This window comes from Brugia malayi, assembly GCF_000002995.4.
Source record: "Brugia malayi strain FR3 genome assembly, contig: Bm_v4_Chr2_contig_001, whole genome shotgun sequence".
Taxonomy (NCBI): domain Eukaryota; kingdom Metazoa; phylum Nematoda; class Chromadorea; order Rhabditida; family Onchocercidae; genus Brugia; species Brugia malayi.
Genome location: NW_025062476.1, coordinates 11,936,673 through 11,960,967, shown reverse-complemented (window position 1 = coordinate 11,960,967; position 24,295 = coordinate 11,936,673). Strand labels below are relative to the sequence as shown.

At 25.7% G+C, this 24,295-nt stretch overlaps 3 protein-coding genes across 3 annotated transcripts; all 3 read right to left on the bottom strand.

Moving 5' to 3' along the window:
• Positions 1–3,457: 3,457 nt before the first annotated feature.
• Bm3494 (Uncharacterized protein) lies at positions 3,458–4,431 on the bottom strand (the record flags this gene model as incomplete). Its single annotated transcript, XM_043079315.1, has 2 exons — positions 3,458–3,892; positions 4,402–4,431. Coding segments are annotated over 2 exons (465 nt in total), but the record flags the coding sequence as incomplete, so codon positions are not given.
• Positions 4,432–10,041: 5,610 nt separating this feature from the next.
• On the bottom strand, positions 10,042–14,927 carry Bm17552 (Uncharacterized protein; the record flags this gene model as incomplete). The annotated part of the gene is made up of 11 exons (XM_043079314.1): positions 10,042–10,104; positions 10,202–10,301; positions 11,172–11,364; positions 11,809–11,962; positions 12,199–12,280; positions 12,534–12,639; positions 13,005–13,137; positions 13,314–13,442; positions 13,718–13,911; positions 14,517–14,675; positions 14,867–14,927. 11 exons carry the CDS (start codon positions 14,925–14,927, stop codon positions 10,042–10,044), a joined length of 1,374 nt encoding a protein of 457 aa, XP_042935248.1.
• An 8,538-nt stretch (positions 14,928–23,465) lies between these two features.
• Bm17551 (Uncharacterized protein) lies at positions 23,466–24,250 on the bottom strand (the record flags this gene model as incomplete). Its single annotated transcript, XM_043079313.1, has 2 exons — positions 23,466–24,061; positions 24,181–24,250. 2 exons carry the CDS (start codon positions 24,248–24,250, stop codon positions 23,466–23,468), a joined length of 666 nt encoding a protein of 221 aa, XP_042935247.1.
• Positions 24,251–24,295: the final 45 nt, after the last annotated feature.

The following is a 24,295-nucleotide window of genomic DNA, read 5'->3' as shown; positions in this document are numbered from 1 at the left end:
AAAAAATACAATATATATTAAGAAAAAAAACTGAGAAAATAACTATGTTTAAAAAAAAATTATTATTAAAATTTTAATTTTGAGGAAATTGAAAATGAAAATTGACTATTTCACTGAAAAATAATTAATTGAAATATTAAAATAATGAATAAATTAATAGCAAACAATATATTTACATTAATTAAATTTAAAATTTTGATCCTTTTTTTTCTACATATTTCCTTACAGCTTCATTTGCACACAAATAAAGAAATTAATTAATTGAAAATATGAATTTTATTGGATAGAATTAAATATTTGCTAATGTTTTCTCACCAAAAGTCAAATAAAAAAGCGAGAAAAAAAGAAGACAAAAAAAAGAATACTGAAAAAAAAGAATGAAATAAATTTGTTAAAAATTTAATTTAAAAAAAAAATGTTTCAGATAAAAAAATAAAAAAAAAAAAAAAGGAAGAAATAAATGAATAAATAAAATCATATGAGAGATTTTGTTGACAATTTTTAAAGTTATCATAAAACTATTCAATGATAATCATCTGATAACATATGAAACACTATTAAATTCATGCAAATTTCTCTTTTTTTGTTTTGTAATTCTATCAAAAATATTGTTATCATATCAATTATTTCAAATATTGATTATTTCAGCAAAAAAAAAAAAAAAAAAAGATTAGTTTATAAAATATATAAATAAGAATAAATGTTTAATTTGCTCAATTTATTCATCGTTTAATTTAATTTATTCAATTTATAAAATTTTACATTTTTTATCTCTACCATTTATCATTAATAAATGAATGTTTGGAGAAAATGCAAAATTATAAAATTGATAATTTATGTAAATATTATTAAGAAAATATATTTATTAAATTTGTAACTTTTTTTTTTTTTTTGGAATTAATTTTAATGGATTTTTCAATTATTTATGTAATAATAGTTAAAATGCTAATTTATTACAACAAAAAAATTCACTAAATTTAAAATTAAAAAAAGAAAAGAAAAAATTATTGTTTCATATATAAACAAACAAAATTTTATTTTATTTATCATTTTAAATGTTTCACAATGATTGTCTAAACATATTTATCATTTGCAGTAAATAAATAAAATAAAAAAGAAAAGTAAAGTTTGACAGTAATTACCATTTACCTATGCCGAATGCATATTACAGGTGGATGAGTACATAGCATAGGTAAGTAAGTAAGTATATTTAAATATTATTTAAATAATACTTTTAATTAAATCTTAATTCTAATAGAATTTTTTGATATAAATATAAAAAAGAAAAAAAAGATTTTTTTGTTTATCACATATATGATGTGTTAAATTTTGTGTTGTTTTTGATAAATATATGTGATAAATAGTAAAAAAATATATTTCCAAATTATCATATGAAAAAAAAAAAAAAAAGAAAGAAATAAAATAATTTGAAAAGATATAAAAATTTTTGTTGAGAAAAGATTAAAAGTGAGTTATAAGTGATAATTAATCGATTATAGCTCAAAGAAGAAAGAAATATAATAAATTTTAATGGTAATTGCAAAAGCATTAATAATGCTAAAATAATCAAATTTTATGCAAATTTATAGATGTTTGACGTTAACAAATGTATATTATAATATTGGAAAATATTATTGCTTTTTCAATAATTTTGATATATGCATGCTTTGCTTCAAACTATACTTTAATATATATATATTTATAATTAATTGCTAAGTTTTATTTAAAGAAAAACAAAGTTTTTGATGTTAGCTAAAATAGCTACTGAAAAAAAAAGCAAAGATAAAAAAAAGGAAAAAAAAAGTTGAAATAATCAAAAAAAAAATTTTTAAAAAATTGTAATCTCGACAAAAAAAATGAGAAATTTGTAATCTCGACAAAAAAAATGAGAAATTTGTAATCTCGACAAAAAAAAAAAACTTACTTTTTAAAAAGAAAAAAAAAATGGTAAATTAGCTTTCTTATTTAAATGAAAAAGACAAAGAGAGAAAACAAAAAGTAAAAAAAAAAAAAGCAAAGAAGTAAGGAAAAAATATAAAGTTGAAATGTTTGTTTAGAAAATTACAATAAACCAATCAATATGCTAAATAATAAACTACAAATAAGTAAATAAATGACTTAAATAAAATAATGAAAAAAATTTTACAAAAAATTATTATAAAATTTTAGGAAAATTTTGTAATAACTGATATAATATTGATGTTGAAAGTAAAAAAAATGGATATATCATAAATTATTATACATTTAAATTTCACATTATTCTAATACTAAAATTAAATTTTAGGTGATTATTTAGGTGTTAATACTCATTAAATATACAATTTAATATCCAAATTAATCTATAATCTGCCTTTTTTTTCACTTTTTTCTTTCTTACTTAATCATATAATATTCGATTTCATCTAAAAATGCTTTCAAATAAAAAAGAAAAAATAAGAAAAAGTTTTTTTCGAAAAAAAAAAAAGAGAAAACGATATCATTTATTATTAATAGCTAACATTGATTGTAAAAATAAAAATAAAAAACCACATAAAGCTACTTTTTAAACGAAATAATTTATTTCTGGCAGGTGAGAAATAAATAATGGCTTAAAGTACAGTGAAAAATCTATTCTCTCTCTCTCTCTCTCTCCTTTTTTCTTTTTAAAAAATAAAATGTTAATCTGATTGGTAAACATATTTGTTGAAAATTTTTGAAAATTTTTTAGTATTTCCATGATAGTAATAAAAAAAAAAAAACATTTTTGAATATTAAATTATAGAAAAAAAAAAATAAAGCATAATTAGTATAAAATTAATTAATGTAGTTCGGGGGGGAAAATTTAATTTAATTCAAATTATGTAATTTGAGAGAAAAAATTAATTTAATTCAAATCAAATTTAAAATTTGCATAAAAAAACTTTTTGCCATTTTCATTAACTACTAAAACTATTTTTTTTTTTTTGCTTTTTTTTTGTTTTTTTTATCATTAATAATTAAAGTTTACCCATATTTTCTTCTAATTGTATCAAAATTAAAATATACATTTTTTCAAAAAAAAAATTTTTTTTTGAAGATTTGAAAACAAAAGAAAAAATTGTATTAAAAAAAGTTTTTTTAATTGTAGTAATTGAATTTTAAAATACTAAAATTTATACCAAAATTTTAAAAAAATATATTAAATTTAAAACTATATACATTATTATATTATCTTACTAAACCTTCAAAATTTTTCCAAAAAAAAAAGAAAAAAATTTTTTTTAATTGTGGTAAAATCAAAATATACTGTATATTATATTTTCAAAAAATTTTCAGTAAATTTTAAACACACTTAAAAGCAAAAAAAAAAAAAGTAAACAAAAAAATAAGACAAAAATCGATAAAAAAGTAAACAAAAAAAACAAAAATCGATAAAAAAAAGTAAACAAAAAAAACAAAAATCAATAAAAAAAGTAAACAAAAAAACAAAAATTAGTAGTTAAAAAAATAAAGTAAACAACAAAAAGTACATACCATAAAATTGTTGTTGTAAATGCATCCAATTAGCTTCTTTCATCATTTCTAATGCTAGCACTGAATTAGATGTGAAATTTAAATTTGCAGTTGTAGTGGCAGTTGCAAAAAAGTTAATTAAATGTTGCGGTAAGCCAACTGTACCAAATTGCATCAAATAATTCATCCAATACAATTGCCATTGATTTGGTGTTAATAATTTAGCTAATATGCATAACCATTGATCCCATAATGTAGAATTTAATAATTCTCTTATAAATTGTGATGATGTAATTAGCTGTGAATATTCTGATCTAATTAATTGCGAATTAATTAACTGCTCAATTTCAGCTAGCTGTAACAGTGGTATTGCAGTTAGATGTTGTAGTGTTAGCTGATTTGATAATGATTGTGTGATAAGCTGTTGCATGAATAAATCATAATAGTAATAGCATGAATTTAGGAATAAATTAGATATAGCAGAAAATGAAATTGTTGATTGTTGATTTGTTGAATATTCAAATTCCTCTTCTGAACTAAGTAATTCAGTATCAGTTGAATGCATCATTTGATCATTATTATCATCCATTTCTTTTCTTCGTTTTTTTTTTTTTAGTTTTTTTTTTTTCTCTTTTTATTTTTTCTTCTTCTTTGTCCTCTTTTTCTTATTTTCTTTTGCTAGAATAATATCATTATTAGCTTAATAAACCTGAAAAAAAAAATTTTAAATTAAATAATTTTGAAAAAAAAAAGAAAAGAACAATTGCTGAAAATAAAAAGTTTGAATTATTCAAAAAAAAAAAAAAAAAAAATGGGAAAATTAAAATTAACATTTTCAATTATTTTAAATGGAAATTAATAAAAATTATTTTTTTTTTTATTAAATTTTATAATAACTATTATTTTCAATTATGAGTTTTTATTTTCTACTTTTTTCTTTTTTCTTTTATATGATAAAATATGAATTAATGATTGAATTTCTCATAAATGAAACGTTTTGTAAAAAATAAAAATTGCTAGAAAATAAAATTCAAAAAAAAAAAAAAAAAATATTTCTTTTCATTTTAATTATTTTACATCTTTGCCTCACTAAATTTATTGATCATTTTACTAATCATTACTCATATAATTGTATTTGAACTACAAATTTAAACTGATAAACACTATGTCCAATTCACTTACTATTAATAAGTATTTTAATTATTAATGAAAATTAAAAAAATGACAAAAAATAACAAAAATAAGGGAAATAAATTCATAAAATGTAAACGTTATTATCATTATTAGATGAATTGCAGAAAAAAAAAAGAGGAAAAAAATTTTTACATACAATAAATAATTAAATAATTTATTTTATAAATTTCATGTACTTAATCAGAATTGAAAAAAATAATTAATTAATTTATTTAATCATAAAAAATAGCTAATTGCTGTAGAAATAATAATTGTAGCATTGAAAAATTTTTATTCACATTTTAAATAAATTATAAACAAATAACATTTTATCATCGATTAAATTTCATCACATTTAGTTTTGTTTGTCAATCGATTAATAATTGATCAATTAAGCAAAATACAAATATTTTTAAAATTATTACTGAAATATCAGAATGCACTAAAATTTTAATTTATAAATTTATCAATGTGAAAAAGTAAGTATGTATATAAGTAAACAAAAAATGAAAAGAATAAAAATGAAGAAAAAAAAAAAAATGATTATCAAATAATTTAGTTGATATATCAAATAAATTTGTGGGTTTTTCTCTCTCTCTCTCTCTTTCTCCCTCCCTCTTTACCCTCTTCTCCCTCACTCTCTCTCTTCTATAATTTAATGTTTGAATGAATTGAAACGAAAAAATTAAATCGAAATAGGAAGAAAAGGTATGGTATGAATGAATCAATGATAACATGTAGTCCTAGAAGAGGGACGAAGGATAAATGCGCGCGTGCTAGGCTGTGGCGGTCCTGTCAATGCCATTCAGCTTTTACCCTTTCATCTATCTCACATCATCTCTTACCTTACCTTTTTCCGTAACAATTTTCACCTTCACTTTTTCATTTTACATTAAAAAATTTTTAATACCCAAAAAGCTTTTCATTGGAACTAATTTGAAAGTTAAAAAAAAAAAGAAAATAGCGCTTACTAATAATACTTTTACTTTAATATTATAATAAATATTAATATAATATATTTTTTCTTTTTCCCTTTTTTATCTCACATTTTCTCTCTCTCTCTCCCTCTCTCTCTTTCCCTTTCCCTCTTTTTTTTTTTTATTTTATACAGAAATATCATAAAAATTTAAGTGGAAAACTTATTTAAAAAGATTCATTTCATCAATGAATTTTGTCCATTTTAATTAATTTAAAGTATAATTTTGCAATTTTTTTTAATGTAAATAGTATATAAAAAAGATTAAAATATGACTAACTAATAGAAAAAAAAAATGTAAATTGAAATATGTACGAAATTTTAAAATTTATTTTAAAATGTATAAGTAAAAATATGTCGCTTTTAAATTTTAAAATATACATAAAATTTTTTAAATTTAAAATATTGATAATTAGGAAAATTTTTTCAAAATATTGGTTATGTCTTATACAATAAAAAAAAAAAAGAAAAAAAAAACATCAAATTTGTAGGATAAAATATCGTTCAAAAATGTTGGATATATTATGAAAATTAATTTTATTGAAATTTAGTAAAAATGAAAATGGACGAATAAATTAGGTTAGTTGTGATATTTCGATATATTTTTTAATTAATAACTTTTATAATTTCAATTACTTTCTAATATTTCATCTATCATTTTGATGCTAAGTAACATTTATAAATAATATCACAGATTAAATTAACAAAAAAAAAAAAAAAAAGTTTATCAATAGAAATATATCCTAGATTTTACAACTGAAAAAAAAAGAATTAATTCCATAATTTAAAAAATTCTATAAGATTTGAAATTTACACTTAAGGCAATGGATATATTATTAAATTTAAAGATTTTTCGAACAAAAAAAGAAACTCAAAAAGTCAGTAATAAACTACGAAATAGAAAGAAAAAAAAAATGCTTTGAATTTAGATCTAAAATAAAAATATTTGCTTTTTTTAAATTTTGAATTTTTACAAAGTCAGTTTTTATGTGTCAGTTTTGAATTTTGTGATATTTATTCAAATAATTAATCAAATTATTATTTATTTACTTATTTTCCATTAGAGTTGTTTGTTGAATTTAAAATGAATGAATTGAAAGCAAATTTATACAATCTCAAAAAAATATGATTAAAAGTTAAAATTTTGCATTTTGTTATATTTTTTAAAAAATAAGGATAAAATTTTTCTAAATGTATTTTGATGATGAAAAAATTGATGAGAAATATTATTAATAAATTTTCTTTTTAGTTTCATTTCAGAAATATTAGTATTATTAAGATAATAACGTATTAAGTAAACTTTTTCTGCTAAATCATCTCTATGATATAAAAAATTAAAAAAAAAAAAAGAAAAAAATTGTAAATAATAAAGATGAAAAAGTATTAAAGTGTTTTTTTCGTTTTTTTTTTTTTTTTTTTTTTTTTTTTAAAAAAAAGAGAAAGAGTAAATAGCACTTTGTTTTATTACTTTTTTCTAAAAACTTTTACAAATGTTCTCTTTTCATTTACATTTAAATATTGTTAAATACATTTTTGTATTACAAACAAAATTTTAAGTTATACTTAAAATTTCTTTTTTTTTTTGCAAAATTTATATATCATTTATGTAAACATCACGTTTTGCTTGAAATTATTTTTAAACTATGGTGAAAATTTATTATTATTATTATTATTATTAACATTATTATTTTTTTACTATTAATATTATTATTATTGTTATTATCAATTGTCAACAACAAATATTTGATACGGATGAAAATTTATATAATTTAAAAGATTTATTATTGAATTTAAAAAGAAAGTATTTATAAAAGGGTGTAATTAATATCAACATATAATTATTATTTATTCAATTTCATTCAAGTATTATCATTTATCACTGTGATAATTTAGATAGAGGAATAGGGAAACAAATTTGATTAAAATTAATGTACCAAAAATTTTCATTCAAAAAAAGAAGAAAGAAATAATAGTAATTTCCTATAACTTATTTTTAGAAAATTATTATTATTTCTCTCTTTTTTTTTTTTTTTTAGAAAAAACAAAAAAAAAAAAAAAAAAAAACAAAATTTTTTTTTCTCTTTTTTTTTTGGAAATAATACTATTATCATGACAATTTAAATGATATTTTCCATTTTTATACGGAAAAAATAATAAATAAGTTATGATTATAAAATTGTAGAATTATAGCACTAGGCTAATTATTGTATACGCAAATAAAATGATGAACTGTAAAATTATGAATTAACAAATTAGGTTGTTAACACCGGGCTAATTTTGTAGCACCAGAATTCAAATCATAAATACTAGGCTAATTTTGTAGCACCAGAATTCAAATCATAAATACTAGGCTAGTTTTGTAGCACCAGAATTCAAATCATAAATACTAGGCTAATTTTGTAGCACCAGAATTAAAATCATAATACTAGGCTAATTTTGTAACACTGGATTGATTTGTGAATTAAAATGCATGAATTAAAATGAATAATACTAATTAGCTAATTATATGTAATTTTACAAGTCAATGATCATTGTAAAATTATGAATTAACAAGTTAGGCTGTTTACATTGGGCTAATTTTATAGCACTGCAATTAAAATGATTAATACTAGGCTAATTTTGTAGCACTAGAATTAAAATTGAATAATACTAGGTTAATTAATTTGTAATTTCCTAAGTAAAATGATTATTGTAAAATTATAAAATAACAAATTAGGCTGTTAACATTGGGCTAATTTTTGTAGCACTAGATTAATTTGCATTGGATTAAAATGAATAATACTAGGCTAATTATTTGTAATTTGCTAAGTAAAATGATTATTGTAAAATTATAAAATAACAAATTAGGCTGTTAACATTGGGCTAATTTTTGTAGCACTAGATTAATTTGCATTGGATTAAAATGAATAATACTAGGCTAATTATTTGTAATTTGCTAAGTAAAATAATAACTGTAAAACAAAAAAAAAAAAAAAAAAGGTTATAAAATAAGGATCAGAGTTAACTGATAGCATTGAATTTAGCATCTGATCATCAATTTAGGATAAATAATGAGATTTTAAGAAAGATGAATGGATGAATGGTACGTACCCACCGATTGATTCATTGTTGTTGAAATGTTTGCAAACACAATGCTAAATGTTTGTTTGTTAGCAATGAGCGGAGCACATCGTGTAAAACTCTTATCAAACCCGGAAGTAATTTTTGTATTTTCTTTGGTTTATATCAAATATCAATTTTTCATTTTTATGTTTATTACTTTGTTTTTTTGTTTATTTTTGCTATTAAAATTACAAAAAAGAAAAAAAAAATGAAAGAAATGACTAAATTAATGAAAAGGAAATAAAAAATGTAAAAAGAAGAAAAAAAAAGAGAATCAAAAGTTTTAATATGTAATAAAAAAAAAATTGTTTTTTTTTTTTTTTTTTTTTTTTTTTCTGCATAAATTAAAGAAATGACAATTTTATAATAAAATAATATTAATAAATATTAATAATAATAATATTAATAAATAATAGCATAATGATATGGTAATTATTATTTTTACATAAATGAAAATACTAAATTATCAAATTTATCTGTGTGATATGTTAAAAAAAATTGATAAGCGATATGACATATTATGATATCAAATAAAGATTATATTAAAAAAAAAATAAAACACATAATAAGCTAAATTGAAAAAAAAAAAAAATGTAATATTGTCAAATATCAAAGAACAGAAAAAATTAAATTTAATTAAGAAAGAATAAACACAATAAATAAAAATCCGTGCATTTCATTTTAATGAAATTTATATTTATGAAAAATACATAAAATAAAAGTAATTAAAAAAAAATACACTGTTTAAAACAAAATTTTATAAATATTACCATCTAAAATATCTTTTTTATCATTTCTGTTCTTTTCTCTGTCAGATGAATTCTTTGTTGAACACAAAAATATATCAATGATATGACTTTATTCAAGAAGATAAAAATGATAACATAATGATTATGATTGTGATAGGTGATAGGAAGAAATTTTTTGATGCAATATTATTTACAATAATATTATCTTTCAGATAGTTCATTTCATCAAATATCCTGAAAATTGTTTTTTTTTTTGTTTTAAATTTTAATGTTACAGTTTTTCTTCTTTTTTATTTTATAACAACAAAAAAAAAAAAAAAAAGAAAGAAATTTATGAAAATTAAGTATTTCAAATTCTTTTTTTTTTCTCTCTTTTAAATTGTATTTATAAGTTATAAATCTTTTAATAATTAAAAATTATTATGAAACAACTAAATTACTCTAAAAAAATGAAAAAAAATCTTTGTAATTTTTTCTTTTTTTTTTTTTTTGCATTAAAAGTATTAATTTAAATTTGGATGTAAAATTTTTTTAAATGCAAATTTATTTTTCTAATTTTAATAAAATAATTTACTGGGCATTCGTTTTGTTGAACAAATTTTGCAACGATGATACTGTTGAAAGTTGCATGGGCTGAAAATAAAATAAAATTTCTTGCTTATTTGTTTAAATTAACATTTTTTAAATATTATATTTTTTTTTTTTTTTGAATAAAAATATTTTAACTTACATTATTTGCTATAATTTGAGAATGCATAATGGTTGAGGAAATAATCGAATTGGTATTTTCATTGAATATTGAATTCTTCAACGAATTACTTTCATCGTCACTGCAAAATATGCTCATAGCGTTTAAAAAATAAAAAAAAAGCCTATGCGAATTATATTTTTTAACATATAAAATCATAGTAATGGATAGTTATAATAATATTATGATAATTATAATAATTATCATAATGTTTATTATATCAAAAAAATTAAAGTTTTAATTAATAATGTAAAAATATATGATAAAGTAATATAAAAAATATGATAAAATAGTATTGTGATAATTGTGATAGTACTGATAATGATTAATTTGGATAGTAGAATAATGATAAAATAATATAGTAATAGTTGTAATAACAAATATTATACTAAAAAAGGAAGAGAAACGTTCGAGTTATTTTTAATAATAAAATAATAACAGCGTAATGCTGATAATTATGATAAGATGATCATTTTGAATGATAAAATAATTAGCTTAACAGTGATTGTGATACTGATAATTATGATAAGATGATCATTTTGAATGATAAAATAATTAGCTTAACAGTGATTGTGATACTGATAATTATGATAAGATGATCATTTTGAATGATAAAATAATTAGCTTAACAGTGATTGTGATACTGATAATTATGATAAGATGATGATTTTTAAATGATAAAATAATTAGCTAATAACAATAATCGCATTAGGTAGTGAGATAATAATGATGTAATATTGCAATAATTAATAAAAATTATGATAATAAACTGCCATATTTGAAAAAAGAAACAAAACATAAATTTTAAGTTTTATTTAAATTGTATTTTTCAATTTTAAATTATGTAAATTTGACTTAACTTTATAGCATAATCATAATTTTTTTATTAGCAAAAAAAAAAAAAAAAAAGATGAAAGAATTAATTTATTACAATAATTTAAATTCGTGTAACCTTTGACTTTGGGCTAATTTCTCGGCCTGTATCAACAAACTATCCTTATTGCAATAATGTCCCATGCATAAACAATAAGCTACTGAAGCATCTAATGTTCTCATACAAGCAATCTTTCCTTCTGATATTTCATCAAATATTATTCCATTTTCTTCATTATCCGTGCTACATCGTTTTTCCAACTTATATAAATCTAAAAAAAGAAAACACAAAAAAAAAAAAATTTTTTTAATTTTTCAACGAGCATAAAATATTATTTAAAAAAAAAAAAAGAATATGCAAACTATAAAATAAATACATTTAAAAAAAGTAATAATCAAAAAAAAAAAAAAAATGCTAGAATAAATTGCAAAATATTTGATTTTCTTTCTTTTTTTTTTTTTTTCATTAAAAAGAATGGCGAAAAACAAATTGAATTAATAGAAATAATTTGATTTAATACAGTCTTAAAATTTCAATCAGAATTTTAAATTGCTATTGAAATCATAATTTAATCATCAAATTTATGCATCACTATATCCTTGTATAATTCATTGCAATATAGCATTTTCTATAACGATAACGTATCATTTTTTTATAATGTAAAATTAAATTAAAACCAAAAAAAAATTTAAATCAAAAAAATTAAAATCGCAACTATCATCTGCTATGTGTGATTGTTTAGTGATACACATCTGACTTCGTCCACTTATTTTTGAAATAGGACATTGAACAATTGTTACATCTAAGCAATCCTCTGTTGGATCATCTAATTTTTCCACACAATTATAGCAATAATTTTCATTTATATCCTAAAAAAGAAATTTTAAAATATAGTTTAAAATTTTTAAATTTTATTTATATTTGCTTTGTTTTTTTAAAAAAAAAAATTCATTGTAAATATGTAAAATTTCTTTTTTTCTAAATCTTTTGAAAGATTTTCATTATTTTTTATATTTGTTTTAAGTTTCCATTTTCATTCGTTCTTTTTTTTTTTTTTTTTAAATTAATATTTGAAAGAAATTAATTATAGTATTAACTAACTAACAGCATTTTGTTGTTTAACTCCAAATAATTTTGAGGTTTGTTCAGATGTCCTCAATTTTCCAGTATCTTCAATCATTTCCTCACTAAAATTTGCATATGGATAAGAAAAAATTTCTTTTTCAGACATAAATTTTTTTATTATAAAAATTGTAAATTTAAAAATTATAAATCTTTTTTGAAATTTTATGCTTTTAAATTGCAAGTTTTTTGAATTGTAACAATTATAAATTAAATTACAATTTTTTTTAATTACAGGTTTTTTTTTTTTTTTTTAAATACAAAATAGAAAATATAAAAAAGTATCATTTGTGAAAAGAATAGTAAAAATAAATTAACCGATGTCTATTTTGTAGAGATGAAAAATTCGTTGTAATATTACCAGCAAATATTGTTGGCTCATAATTTTGTTTTAATGGAAAACTTGACATTTGATAAGATAATCCTGAAAATTTCTTTTATTAAATTAGAAAAATTTTTTAAGCAATTTCTTATTTCTCTTTTAAAGTTCCATTTGATCTAATTTTAATAAAAATTTCAAACAATATTTCGATAAAACCATTTTATTTTTAATAATCAAACATAGCACTAATATTTTGTTACATGTTTGTATGCTATCCTTTTACGTGAAAAAACTCGTATGTTTTGTTACTCTATTTTCTTACGTGAGAATACTATTAGTTACATTTTGTTACACGTTTGTGTATTATTCTTTACGTGAGAACACTTGTATGTTTTGTTACCCTATTTTCTTACGTGAGAATACTATTAGTTATATTTTGTTACACGTTTACATGCTATTTCTCTTACGTGAGTTATCATATATTTGTTGTGGTTTGAAGTGATTATTTAAGTAATCATTATCAATCTCGTCAATCTTATCATTAGATCGTCCATTAGTTAGTTCAGATTTTGCTGCTTCATAACGAAAGTTCATTTCATTCTGAAAAAAACAATCGTTGTTTTTTTGTTAATTAATTTTGATTAAAGTAAAATGAGTTATTTTTGACTAAATTTATTTAAAAAATTGAATAATTAAAGAAAAAGTTAATAAAAATAAATAATTTTTTAGTAATTTGCTAGCAGTAAATAAAATCATTTATGTTACACAATAATTACTCGATCAATATTTTGAATTGGTGGATAATTTAATTGCACTGAATATTTCTGCAATGTGATTGGAAATCGTTCATTATGCTTTTCAATAATAGCACCATTAGCTGTAGCAGCAAAAATTTCAGTATGTTTCTGAAATAATTTTTTTTAATTATGCTTATTTAATGAAAAATCAATTGGTGAATTATAAAATTAGCTTAAAATTTTACAAAACAAGAATTAGCATAAATATAATAATTAGTTGATGAAATTTATGTAAAATTGCAAAAATTATGCAATCTCTATTTTTGCTTTTTTTTTTTTTTTTTTAAAGATAGAAGTAAATGTAAGATATTTATAAAATGTGAAATTTTTTTAGTCCTTTTTTTTTCCTACAAAATAATTTATAATAAAAATTTTCTACTAACTTCTTCAAAATCGACGAACTGATCAACAATATTTTTTGCGTTGCAAAAATTTTTTTGGCATAAGCAATAAGCTAACTCATTACCATCCATCTCGATGAAATCACATTCCTCCTCATCAAATGAGTACTGCCTTAGTGGAAATACTCGATAGTGATCTTGTTCGCTAATACATTCCTTCGTTATCGTATAACTATCTGCTAGATGCAAATTATCAGTAATCATGATTGTATAGCTATCTGCTAGATGCAAATTATCAGTAATCATGATTGTATAGCTATCTGCTAGATGCAAATTATCAGTAATCATGATTGTATAGCTATCTGCTAGATGCAAATTATCAGTAATCATGATTGTATAGCTATCTGCTAGATGCAAATTATCAGTAATCATGATTGTATAGCTATCTGCTAGATGCAAATTATCAGTAATCATGATTGTATAGCTATCTGATAGATGCAAATTATCAGTAATCATAAATATATAAACACAAATTATCAGTAATTAATTAATTATTTAATATTGCTTAATTCAAAGAATTCTTAATTCGTTGATACAATAGAATCAGCTCATATTGTGCAAATGTTACTTCTTAAAACATTATTTTATTATTTTAAGTATTTCATATTTATCAAATCTATATTTTTTATTAATTTTAACATTAATTTAAGTCATTTCTTTGTTTTTTTTTAAAAAAATTTTAGCAGTGTAACTGAATATTCTAAATATTTTAGATTATATTTAAAGTAATTAATCAACTTGAATAATTTAAAGTATAAAATTATAATGCAAAAATTTTTACCATTGCTCACTCGTTTTCGCATCGTTCGACAAAAAATTAATTCAGTAGGTTTAAAATTTTTCGCATAACTAGTACAATCATAGCGGAATTGTTCATGACAATCACCGCCTTCATCCAAATTTTCATCATCACAAATGTAACATTCTAGGCCACTAGAATCTAAATGCTTAATTTTATAAATTTTTGAAATTATAAAAAAAAAAAACAAAATTTCAAATTTACACATAAAAATAAGTTTATTAATTTGAAATATGTGATTGTACGACTGGTTATATCTTTTAACTTATTTTTTTCATTTTAATTTTTCCTCTTACCTACGTTTATGGTTTAAAATTATAAAATAAACAAACCTTTGAATAATGAAAAGCTGAAAATAGCAATTAAAAATGTGCCAAAATCTCTTGTAATCATTTGCTGTGTGATATATTTCGCTGAAAATTTATTTTCAAGAAAAAGACAAATTAATTTCCAAGACTATATACATACACTTAAATTAATTAAAAAATTACTTATATTATGTTTAAATCAAATAATCAAACTTAAACTGAAGGTCAAAGCAAATATGGAAATTAATTTATATTGCTAATTTAGCAAAAAAAAAAAAAAAATTGACACTATAAAATTATTGTTCAACTCAAATTAACCTATTCTGTCACTTGATGTCAACTTTTTGATGATATAAACAAAAAGACTTAAAGGAACTTTATACAAATTAAATTGAATTTCTATTGGAATAAAAAAAAAAAGTATTATAAATATTAATAAAAAAAAAAAAAAAAAAAAAAAAACGACAAAATTTTTGCTACTAATCAGGACATTTTGGCATAAAAATTTGATCAAAAGATGAATTTTGAAATAAATAGTTGATGAGCCACTCAGCGCAATATAAATACAAAATTTTATTCATTTCAATAAAATGACAACAGGTAACACAGGTGTGTCCCTAAATATCCCTTCGACTAATCCGGCACGACCAAATAGTATTTTAACCTCAATTCTCTATATGGACGGACTATAATGGTTTTAACAAATTCACAAAAAAAAAGGAAGATATAATTCGAAATTTTTAAAAATAAATAATATTTTAAGAAAATTGCTCAAGAAAATTTGAAATATCGAACGGTCAGTTAGAATTTTTATAAGAAAAATTTTGGAAATAATTGCATTTTAGAAATAATCGCAAATATAAATGTATGAATTTTCTTCTCAAAAAAAAAAAAAAGTATCTGCTCCTGCATTAATTTATTACCAAAATTTATTAAATTGTTAATTTTTTATCAAAAAAATAGCGAGGAAAGAACTTTTTGAAAACCTGGAAGAATTAATTTTGGGAGGAAATTTTTAATTAATAAACGATTAAGTGAATTATTTATGAAATCATTCAAATTTGTAAATTTCATCAGGAATAAAAAAATAGCAAAACGAAATATAAATGTAGGAAATGTCATGAAAATGATTAAAATTTGCAGAAATTAATTTTAAATTTCACGTACAAAATTTTAAACGCTTTAATTTGCTGCAGAAATCTTGATAATTTCCAATTAAAAAGTTATATTTTCAAGTTTTTTTTTTTTATTTTTACAATTATTATTTTCAAAATTATTTACATTTTTAGTTGAAAAGAGTTTTTCATTGTTCAATTCAATTTAATCATCGATTCAAATATCATATCATATTCAATATATAGGACCTCTTAATGATTCAAAAATGATTCCTATTTCATCCATAATGTGATCCCGAAGTAAATCCCGGAAAAAAGCAAAAGAAAAATGCTTATTCGGAAATTATACTTAAATAACACATTTCTCAAAGCTATTGATATGAATCAGTTTAAGGAGAAAAATTTTGAATAAAAAAATTTTTAAAATAAAATTTTAAATAAAAAAGAAAAACAAATGAAATCATAGAATTTATAAAATATACAATTTTATTAGCTTTTTAAATTGTTGACAAAAAATAAATTACGATGCACTTTTCCACTTTTTTTTCTTATTTTTTCTTGTTTTATTTATTTATTTATTTCTTATTTTTTCTAGTTTCCTTATTTTTAGTTTTTCATTTAATTTTGTTTGCAATTCTTTTTTTTTTTAAATTTTGTTAATTTTTTTAAAAAAAAATCTCTCTGTCCTATTTATTTTAATATGTTTCTCTATTTCATTTATTACAAATTATAAATATCCTAAATCTCATAATAATTTTTTATTTATATGCCTAAACAATAAAATTATATTTATGTTACAAATATTTTTCTCATTCAAATAAAGATTTATTAGCATAAAAAATGAATTATAAATGTATGTTACAATGTTTAATGAAATGAATTATTATTTAAATCCCATCTTTGCTTCTAATCATTAAGCATATATACCAATTTCAATAATTGAAATACAAAAAATCTAATTAAAAATTTTCATTTGTAATATTTAAAAGATTGGTAACATATTTTCTTTAATTTCATTGCATTTTATTTGCAATTCTTTTTTTTAAAAAAAAATTTTGCAATTTTTTTTTAAAAAAAATCTCTTTGTCCTATTTATTTTAATGAGTTATAAATGTATGTTACAATACAACGAATTCAATTAATTTACATTTAGAAGCATTTTAACTGTAATAATTAAAGAATTTTATATAATAGTTAAAAGATTAAAAATAATAATTATAATATATAATAATTAAAAATAATAATAATATATAATAATTAAAATATTGAAAAATTTTATTTGCATAGCTATCTTTTTATCCAAAAGAATATAATTAATAATAGCTTTAAAAAATCATTTCAACTCTTTATGGACATATATATAAATTGTTTATTCTATTATTGTGGATAATGAAATTCGCAAATATTTACATATAAGTGAATCCTTTCTTTGATCAACAAATAAACCGGAATTCGTACAAGTTTGAATTACTGATATTTTATAAATCGGATTATTGATAGACTTACTGGATTACTGATGAATCTTTTACAACTGTCCTATAACGTTCAGGAAAGAAAGAAAATATCACCAAAACGAAGAAAAGAAATAAAACATCAAATAAATTTTTTTCTAACTGTACCAAATTAAAAACTTTCCCAAAATAAAAATGAAATTTACATTTTTCTTTTTTTTTTTTTGGCTCTATTTGTTGTAAATTTGACAATTAATAATTGCTTTTCTTTTTTTTTTTTGTGAGTTAAACATTTTTATAAATTGTAAAATTATTTAATAGAAGTATGAAAAACTTCCGTAATTTTAAATTTACATTAATATCACAACAAAGCTGCTGAAAATGTTAGAAGCATTTAATTTTTTATGATTAATTACAGGATGTTCTTTCTTTCTCTTCCTTTTTTTTTTTCATATTATTTTATAATATGTCCGGAATGAAATTCGTTTTTTTTTTTTTTTTTTTTTTTTGTCGCAAATATTAATATATTAGATCAGAATTGATGCTATGATATTTAAACGAGCAGTGTTATCACTTTAATCATCAAAAAAAAAAACCTTTTTTGATCATTTTCAGTAGCTCTATTCAATTCTCATTTTATACATTTTAATTCCATTAAATAATCTTTGTATATTTTTTATTACGATTATATGATTAATATAGGAGCTATTTATAATGATCATCCTGTAAATTTAAAATTGCAACAAAAATAATTTTAATAGTAGAGATTTAAAAAAAATGTCATTTACTCAACAGAAAGTCACGCATATTGTTCACTTCATTAACTTTTATTAATATTTAAATGTTTATTGATTGTGATTGTTAAAATTCAGAACACTAATAAAATCAAATAAGCGACAATACCATTTTTTATTTGTAGGACTGCTATTTGTCCTTTAGAAATAAAAGATCAAATTAATTTTGGACAAATAATTCGTATAATGTTAGAAATTGTCAGGAACATTTTATCACAGCATTTTCAAATTAAACAAATTTTAAAATTTAAAAAAAATATTACATGATGCAATTAGGAAGGGATGAATTACTTCGCCAGCAATATATTACGAATTAATTGTTTAAAATTTAGTGAATCGTTTATTAGATATTTTGTACTATCTTTATTAGACATTGCTGATCAATAATGCAATTATTGCAACCATTTCAGGTAAAAATTGATTTCGTTCGAATTACTGTTGCAAAAATCATTCTCGAATATTTACATAAAAATGTAAAACATTAGTCGGTATTCAATAAAAACCAAAGCAAACAAAAAAAAAAAAAAAAAATACATAGTACCAAATATCTGCATTAAAAAGAAGTAAAATGGAAAGACCTAACGAATGAATGTATATCATCGATTATACTACGAACACTTCCAACCTTCTTCCGGCACACAATACGAATATTCCAGTCTGCCACTATTCCATCTTTCAATAACGCATGAATGCAAATGAGTGTCGCAAAAGCAACCTCTGTCTCTGGAAGAGGAATTTCTCTGTAGAACTGAGAAATCTTAAACACAAGCATTAAAACTTCTAATGAAAAAATAAATTTTCATAAGATCAAAATGCGCTTACGTCCATGATTGATTCTCATTTAAAATACACCAAGCCTCTGGTTCACGCTGATCGTAGCAAGCTTCTGCAGAAAAGCACTCCTTCCTTCTGCAAATAATTCTTACAATAAAATAAATGAACTCTTTTAATTCGCATTATTTCTCAAATTTGCAGACAATTAATATACAAATCGATTAAGAGAAACATCAAATATAAATAAAATAGTATATAATCTTCAATGAAAGGATTCATTAAACAACCCTAGTGATAATATAGGCTTTATCAAATGACTTACCTGCCATCACCTTCAACAAATCCTCCTTTCGTGAATTTGCCTCTGATACTACTGTCACCAGCATGTTCATCACTGGCACTATTGTCACTTGCGTATTCGCTTGCAGCACTAACTTCACTGCCGTAAATTCCTCCAGCATCACTACCACTCTCGTATTTATCTCCGGCGCGACTTTCACTACCATGTTCTTCTCCGGCACTACTTTCACGACCATATTCTGCCTCGACACCACTTTCACGACCATATTCTCTTCCGGCATGACTTTCACTACCATATTCTCCTCCGGTGCGACTTTCATTGCCATATTCTGCCTCGACACGACTTTCACGACCATATTCTCTTTCGGCATGACTTTCACTACCATGTTCTTCTCCGGCACGACTTTCACGACCATATTCTCTTTCGGCACGACTTTCACTACCATGTTCTTCTCCGGCACTACTTTCACGACCATATTCTGCCTCGACACCACTTTCACGACCATATTCTCTTCCGGCATGACTTTCACGACCATATTCTCTTCCGGCATGACTTTCACTACCATGTTCTTCTCCGGTGCGACTTTCATTGCCATATTCTGCCTCGACACGACTTTCACGACCATATTCTCTTCCGGCATGACTTTCACTACCATGTTCTTCTCCGGCACTACTTTCACGACCATATTCTGCCTCGACACCACTTTCACGACCATATTCTCTTCCGGCATGACTTTCACGACCATATTCTCTTCCGGCATGACTTTCACGACCATATTCTCTTCCGGCATGACTTTCATTGCCATATTCTGCCTCGACACGACTTTCACGACCATATTCTCTTCCGGCATGACTTTCACTACCATGTTCTTCTCCGGCACTACTTTCACGACCATATTCTGCCTCGACACCCGACTTTCACGACCATATTCTCTTCCGGCATGACTTTCACTACCATGTTCTTCTCCGGCACTACTTTCACGACCATATTCTGCCTCGACACCACTTTCACGACCATATTCTCTTTCGGCATGACTTTCACTACCATATTCTCCTCCGGTGCGACTTTCATTGCCATATTCTGCCTCGACACGACTTTCACGACCATATTCTCTTCCGGCATGACTTTCACTACCATGTTCTTCTCCGGCACTACTTTCACGACCATATTCTGCCTCGACACCACTTTCACGACCATATTCTCTTCCGGCATGACTTTCACTACCATGTTCTTCTCCGGCACTACTTTCACGACCATATTCTGCCTCGACACCACTTTCACGACCATATTCTCTTTCGGCATGACTTTCACTACCATATTCTCCTCCGGTGCGACTTTCATTGCCATATTCTGCCTCGACACGACTTTCACGACCATATTCTCTTCCGGCATGACTTTCACTACCATATTCTCCTCCGGTGCGACTTTCACGACCATATTCTCTTCGACATGACTTTCACGACCATATTCTCTCCGGCATGACTTTCACTACCATATTCTGCCTCGACACCACTTTCACGACCATATTCTCTTCCGGCATGACTTTCACTACCATGTTCTTCTCCGGCACTACTTTCACGACCATATTCTGCCTCGACACCACTTTCACGACCATATTCTCTTCCGGCATGACTTTCACGACCATATTCTCTTCCGGCATGACTTTCACTACCATGTTCTTCTCCGGCACGACTTTCACGACCATATTCTCTTCCGGCATGACTTTCATGACATATTCTGCCTCGTCGACTTTCCGACCATATTCTCTTCCGGCATGACTTTCACTACCATGTTCTTCTCCGGCACTACTTTCACGACCATATTCTGCCTCGACACCCACTTTCACGACCATATTCTCTTCCGGCATGACTTTCACTACCATGTTCTTCTCCGGCATGACTTTCACTACCATGTTCTTCTCCGGCACGACTTTCACGACCATATTCTCTTCCGGCATGACTTTCACTACCATGTTCTTCTCCGGCACTACTTTCACGACCATATTCTGCCTCGACACCACTTTCACGACCATATTCTCTTCCGGCATGACTTTCACTACCATATTCTCCTCCGGTGCGACTTTCATTGCCATATTCTGCCTCGACACGACTTTCACGACCATATTCTCTTCCGGCATGACTTTCACTACCATGTTCTTCTCCGGCACTACTTTCACGACCATATTCTGCCTCGACACCACTTTCACGACCATATTCTCTTCCGGCATGACTTTCACTACCATGTTCTTCTCCGGCACTACTTTCACGACCATATTCTGCCTCGACACCACTTTCACGACCATATTCTCTTCCGGCATGACTTTCACGACCATATTCTCTTCCGGCATGACTTTCACTACCATGTTCTTCTCCGGCACGACTTTCACGACCATATTCTCTTTCGGCATGACTTTCACTACCATATTCTGCCTCGATACGACTTTCATTGCCATATTCTGCCTCGACACGACTTTCACGACCATATTCTCTTCCGGCATGACTTTCACTACCATATTCTCCTCCGGTGCGACTTTCATTGCCATATTCTGCCTCGACACGACTTTCACGACCATATTCTCTTCCGGCATGACTTTCACTACCATGTTCTTCTCCGGCACTACTTTCACGACCATATTCTGCCTCGACACCACTTTCACGACCATATTCTCTTCCGGCATGACTTTCACTACCATATTCTCCTCCGGTGCGACTTTCATTGCCATATTCTGCCTCGACACCACTTTCACGACCATATTCTCTTCCGGCATGACTTTCACTACCATATTCTCCTCCGGTGCGACTTTCATTGCCATATTCTGCCTCGACACGACTTTCACGACCATATTCTCTTCCGGCATGACTTTCACTACCATATTCTCCTCCGGTGCGACTTTCATTGCCATATTCTGCCTCGACACCACTTTCACGACCATATTCTCTTCCGGCATGACTTTCACTACCATGTTCTTCTCCGGCACTACTTTCACTACCATGTTCTTCTCCGGCACTACTTTCACGACCATATTCTGCCTCGACACCACTTTCACGACCATATTCTCTTCCGGCATGACTTTCACTACCATGTTCTTCTCCGGCACTACTTTCACGACCATATTCTGCCTCGACACGACTTTCACGACCATATTCTCTTCCGGCATGACTTTCACTACCATATTCTCCTCCGGTGCGACTTTCATTGCCATGTTCTCTCCGGCACTACTTTCACTACCATGTTCTTCTCCGGCACTACTTTCAAGACCATATTCTGCCTCGACACCACTTTCACGACCATATTCTCTTCCGGCATGACTTTCACTACCATATTCTCCTCCGGTGCGACTTTCATTGCATATTCTGCCTCGACACGACTTTCACGACCATATTCTCTTCCGGCATGACTTTCACTACCATGTTCTTCTCCGGCACTACTTTCACGACATATTCTGCCTCGACACCACTTTCACGACCATATTCTCTTCCGGCATGACTTTCACTACCATATTCTCCTCCGGTGCGACTTTCATTGCCATATTCTGCCTCGACACGACTTTCACGACCATATTCTCTTCCGGCATGACTTTCACTACCATATTCTTCTCCGGCACTACTTTCATTGCCATATTCTGCCTCGACACACTTTCACGACCATATTCTCTTCCGGCATGACTTTCACTACCATGTTCTTCTCCGGCACTACTTTCACGACCATATTCTGCCTCGACACCACTTTCACGACCATATTCTCTTCCGGCATGACTTTCGCTACCATGTTCTTCTCCGGCACTACTTTCACTACCATGTTCTTCTCCGGCACTACTTTCACTACCATGTTCTTCTCCGGCACTACTTTCAAGACCATATTCTGCCTCGACACCACTTTCACGACCATATTCTCTTCCGGCATGACTTTCACTACCATATTCTCCTCCGGTGCGACTTTTCATTGCCATATTCTGCCTCGACACGACTTTCACGACCATATTCTCTTCCGGCATGACTTTCACTACATGTTCTTCTCCGGCACTACTTTCACGACCATATTCTGCCTTCGACACCACTTTCACGACCATATTCTCTTCCGGCATGACTTTCACTACCATGTTCTTCTCCGGCACTACTTTCACGACCATATTCTGCCTCGACACCACTTTCACGACCATATTCTCTTCCGGCATGACTTTCACTACCATTATTCTCCTCCGGTGCGACTTTCATTGCCATATTCTGCCTCGACACGACTTTCACGACCATATTCTCTTCCGGCATGACTTTCACTACCATGTTCTTCTCCGGCACTACTTTCACGACCATATTCTGCCTCGACACGACTTTCACGACCATATTCTCTTCCGGCATGACTTTCACTACCAATGTTCTTCTCCGGCACTACTTTCACGACCATATTCTGCCTCGACACCACTTTCACGACCATATTCTCTTCCGGCATGACTTTCACTACCATATTCTCCTCCGGTGCGACTTTCATTGCCATATTCTGCCTCGACACCACTTTCACGACCATATTCTCTTCCGGCATGACTTTCACTACCATATTCTCCTCCGGTGCGACTTTCATTGCCATATTCTGCCTCAACACGACTTTCACGACCATATTCTCTTCCGCATGACTTTCACTACCATGTTCTTCTCCGGCACTACTTTCACGACCATATTCTGCCTCGACACCACTTTCACGACCATATTCTCTTCCGGCATGACTTTCACTACCATATTCTCCTCCGGTGCGACTTTCATTGCCATATCCAGCTATGTCACCATCGTCACCTTCATATGTGTCTCGAATACTGCTGTTACCGCTATATTCATTCCTTACAACCACCGTCATATTCATTTACGACACCACTCTCATTGTAATATGTGCTTCGGACACTACTTTCAATTACTATATTCATCTGTTGTCACTACCTTGGCACTAAATTCTCCTTGGCACCACTTTCTTGCTATAGCGCTCATGTCACCGGTATCACCGCCATATTTGTCTCCTACACTGCTATTATC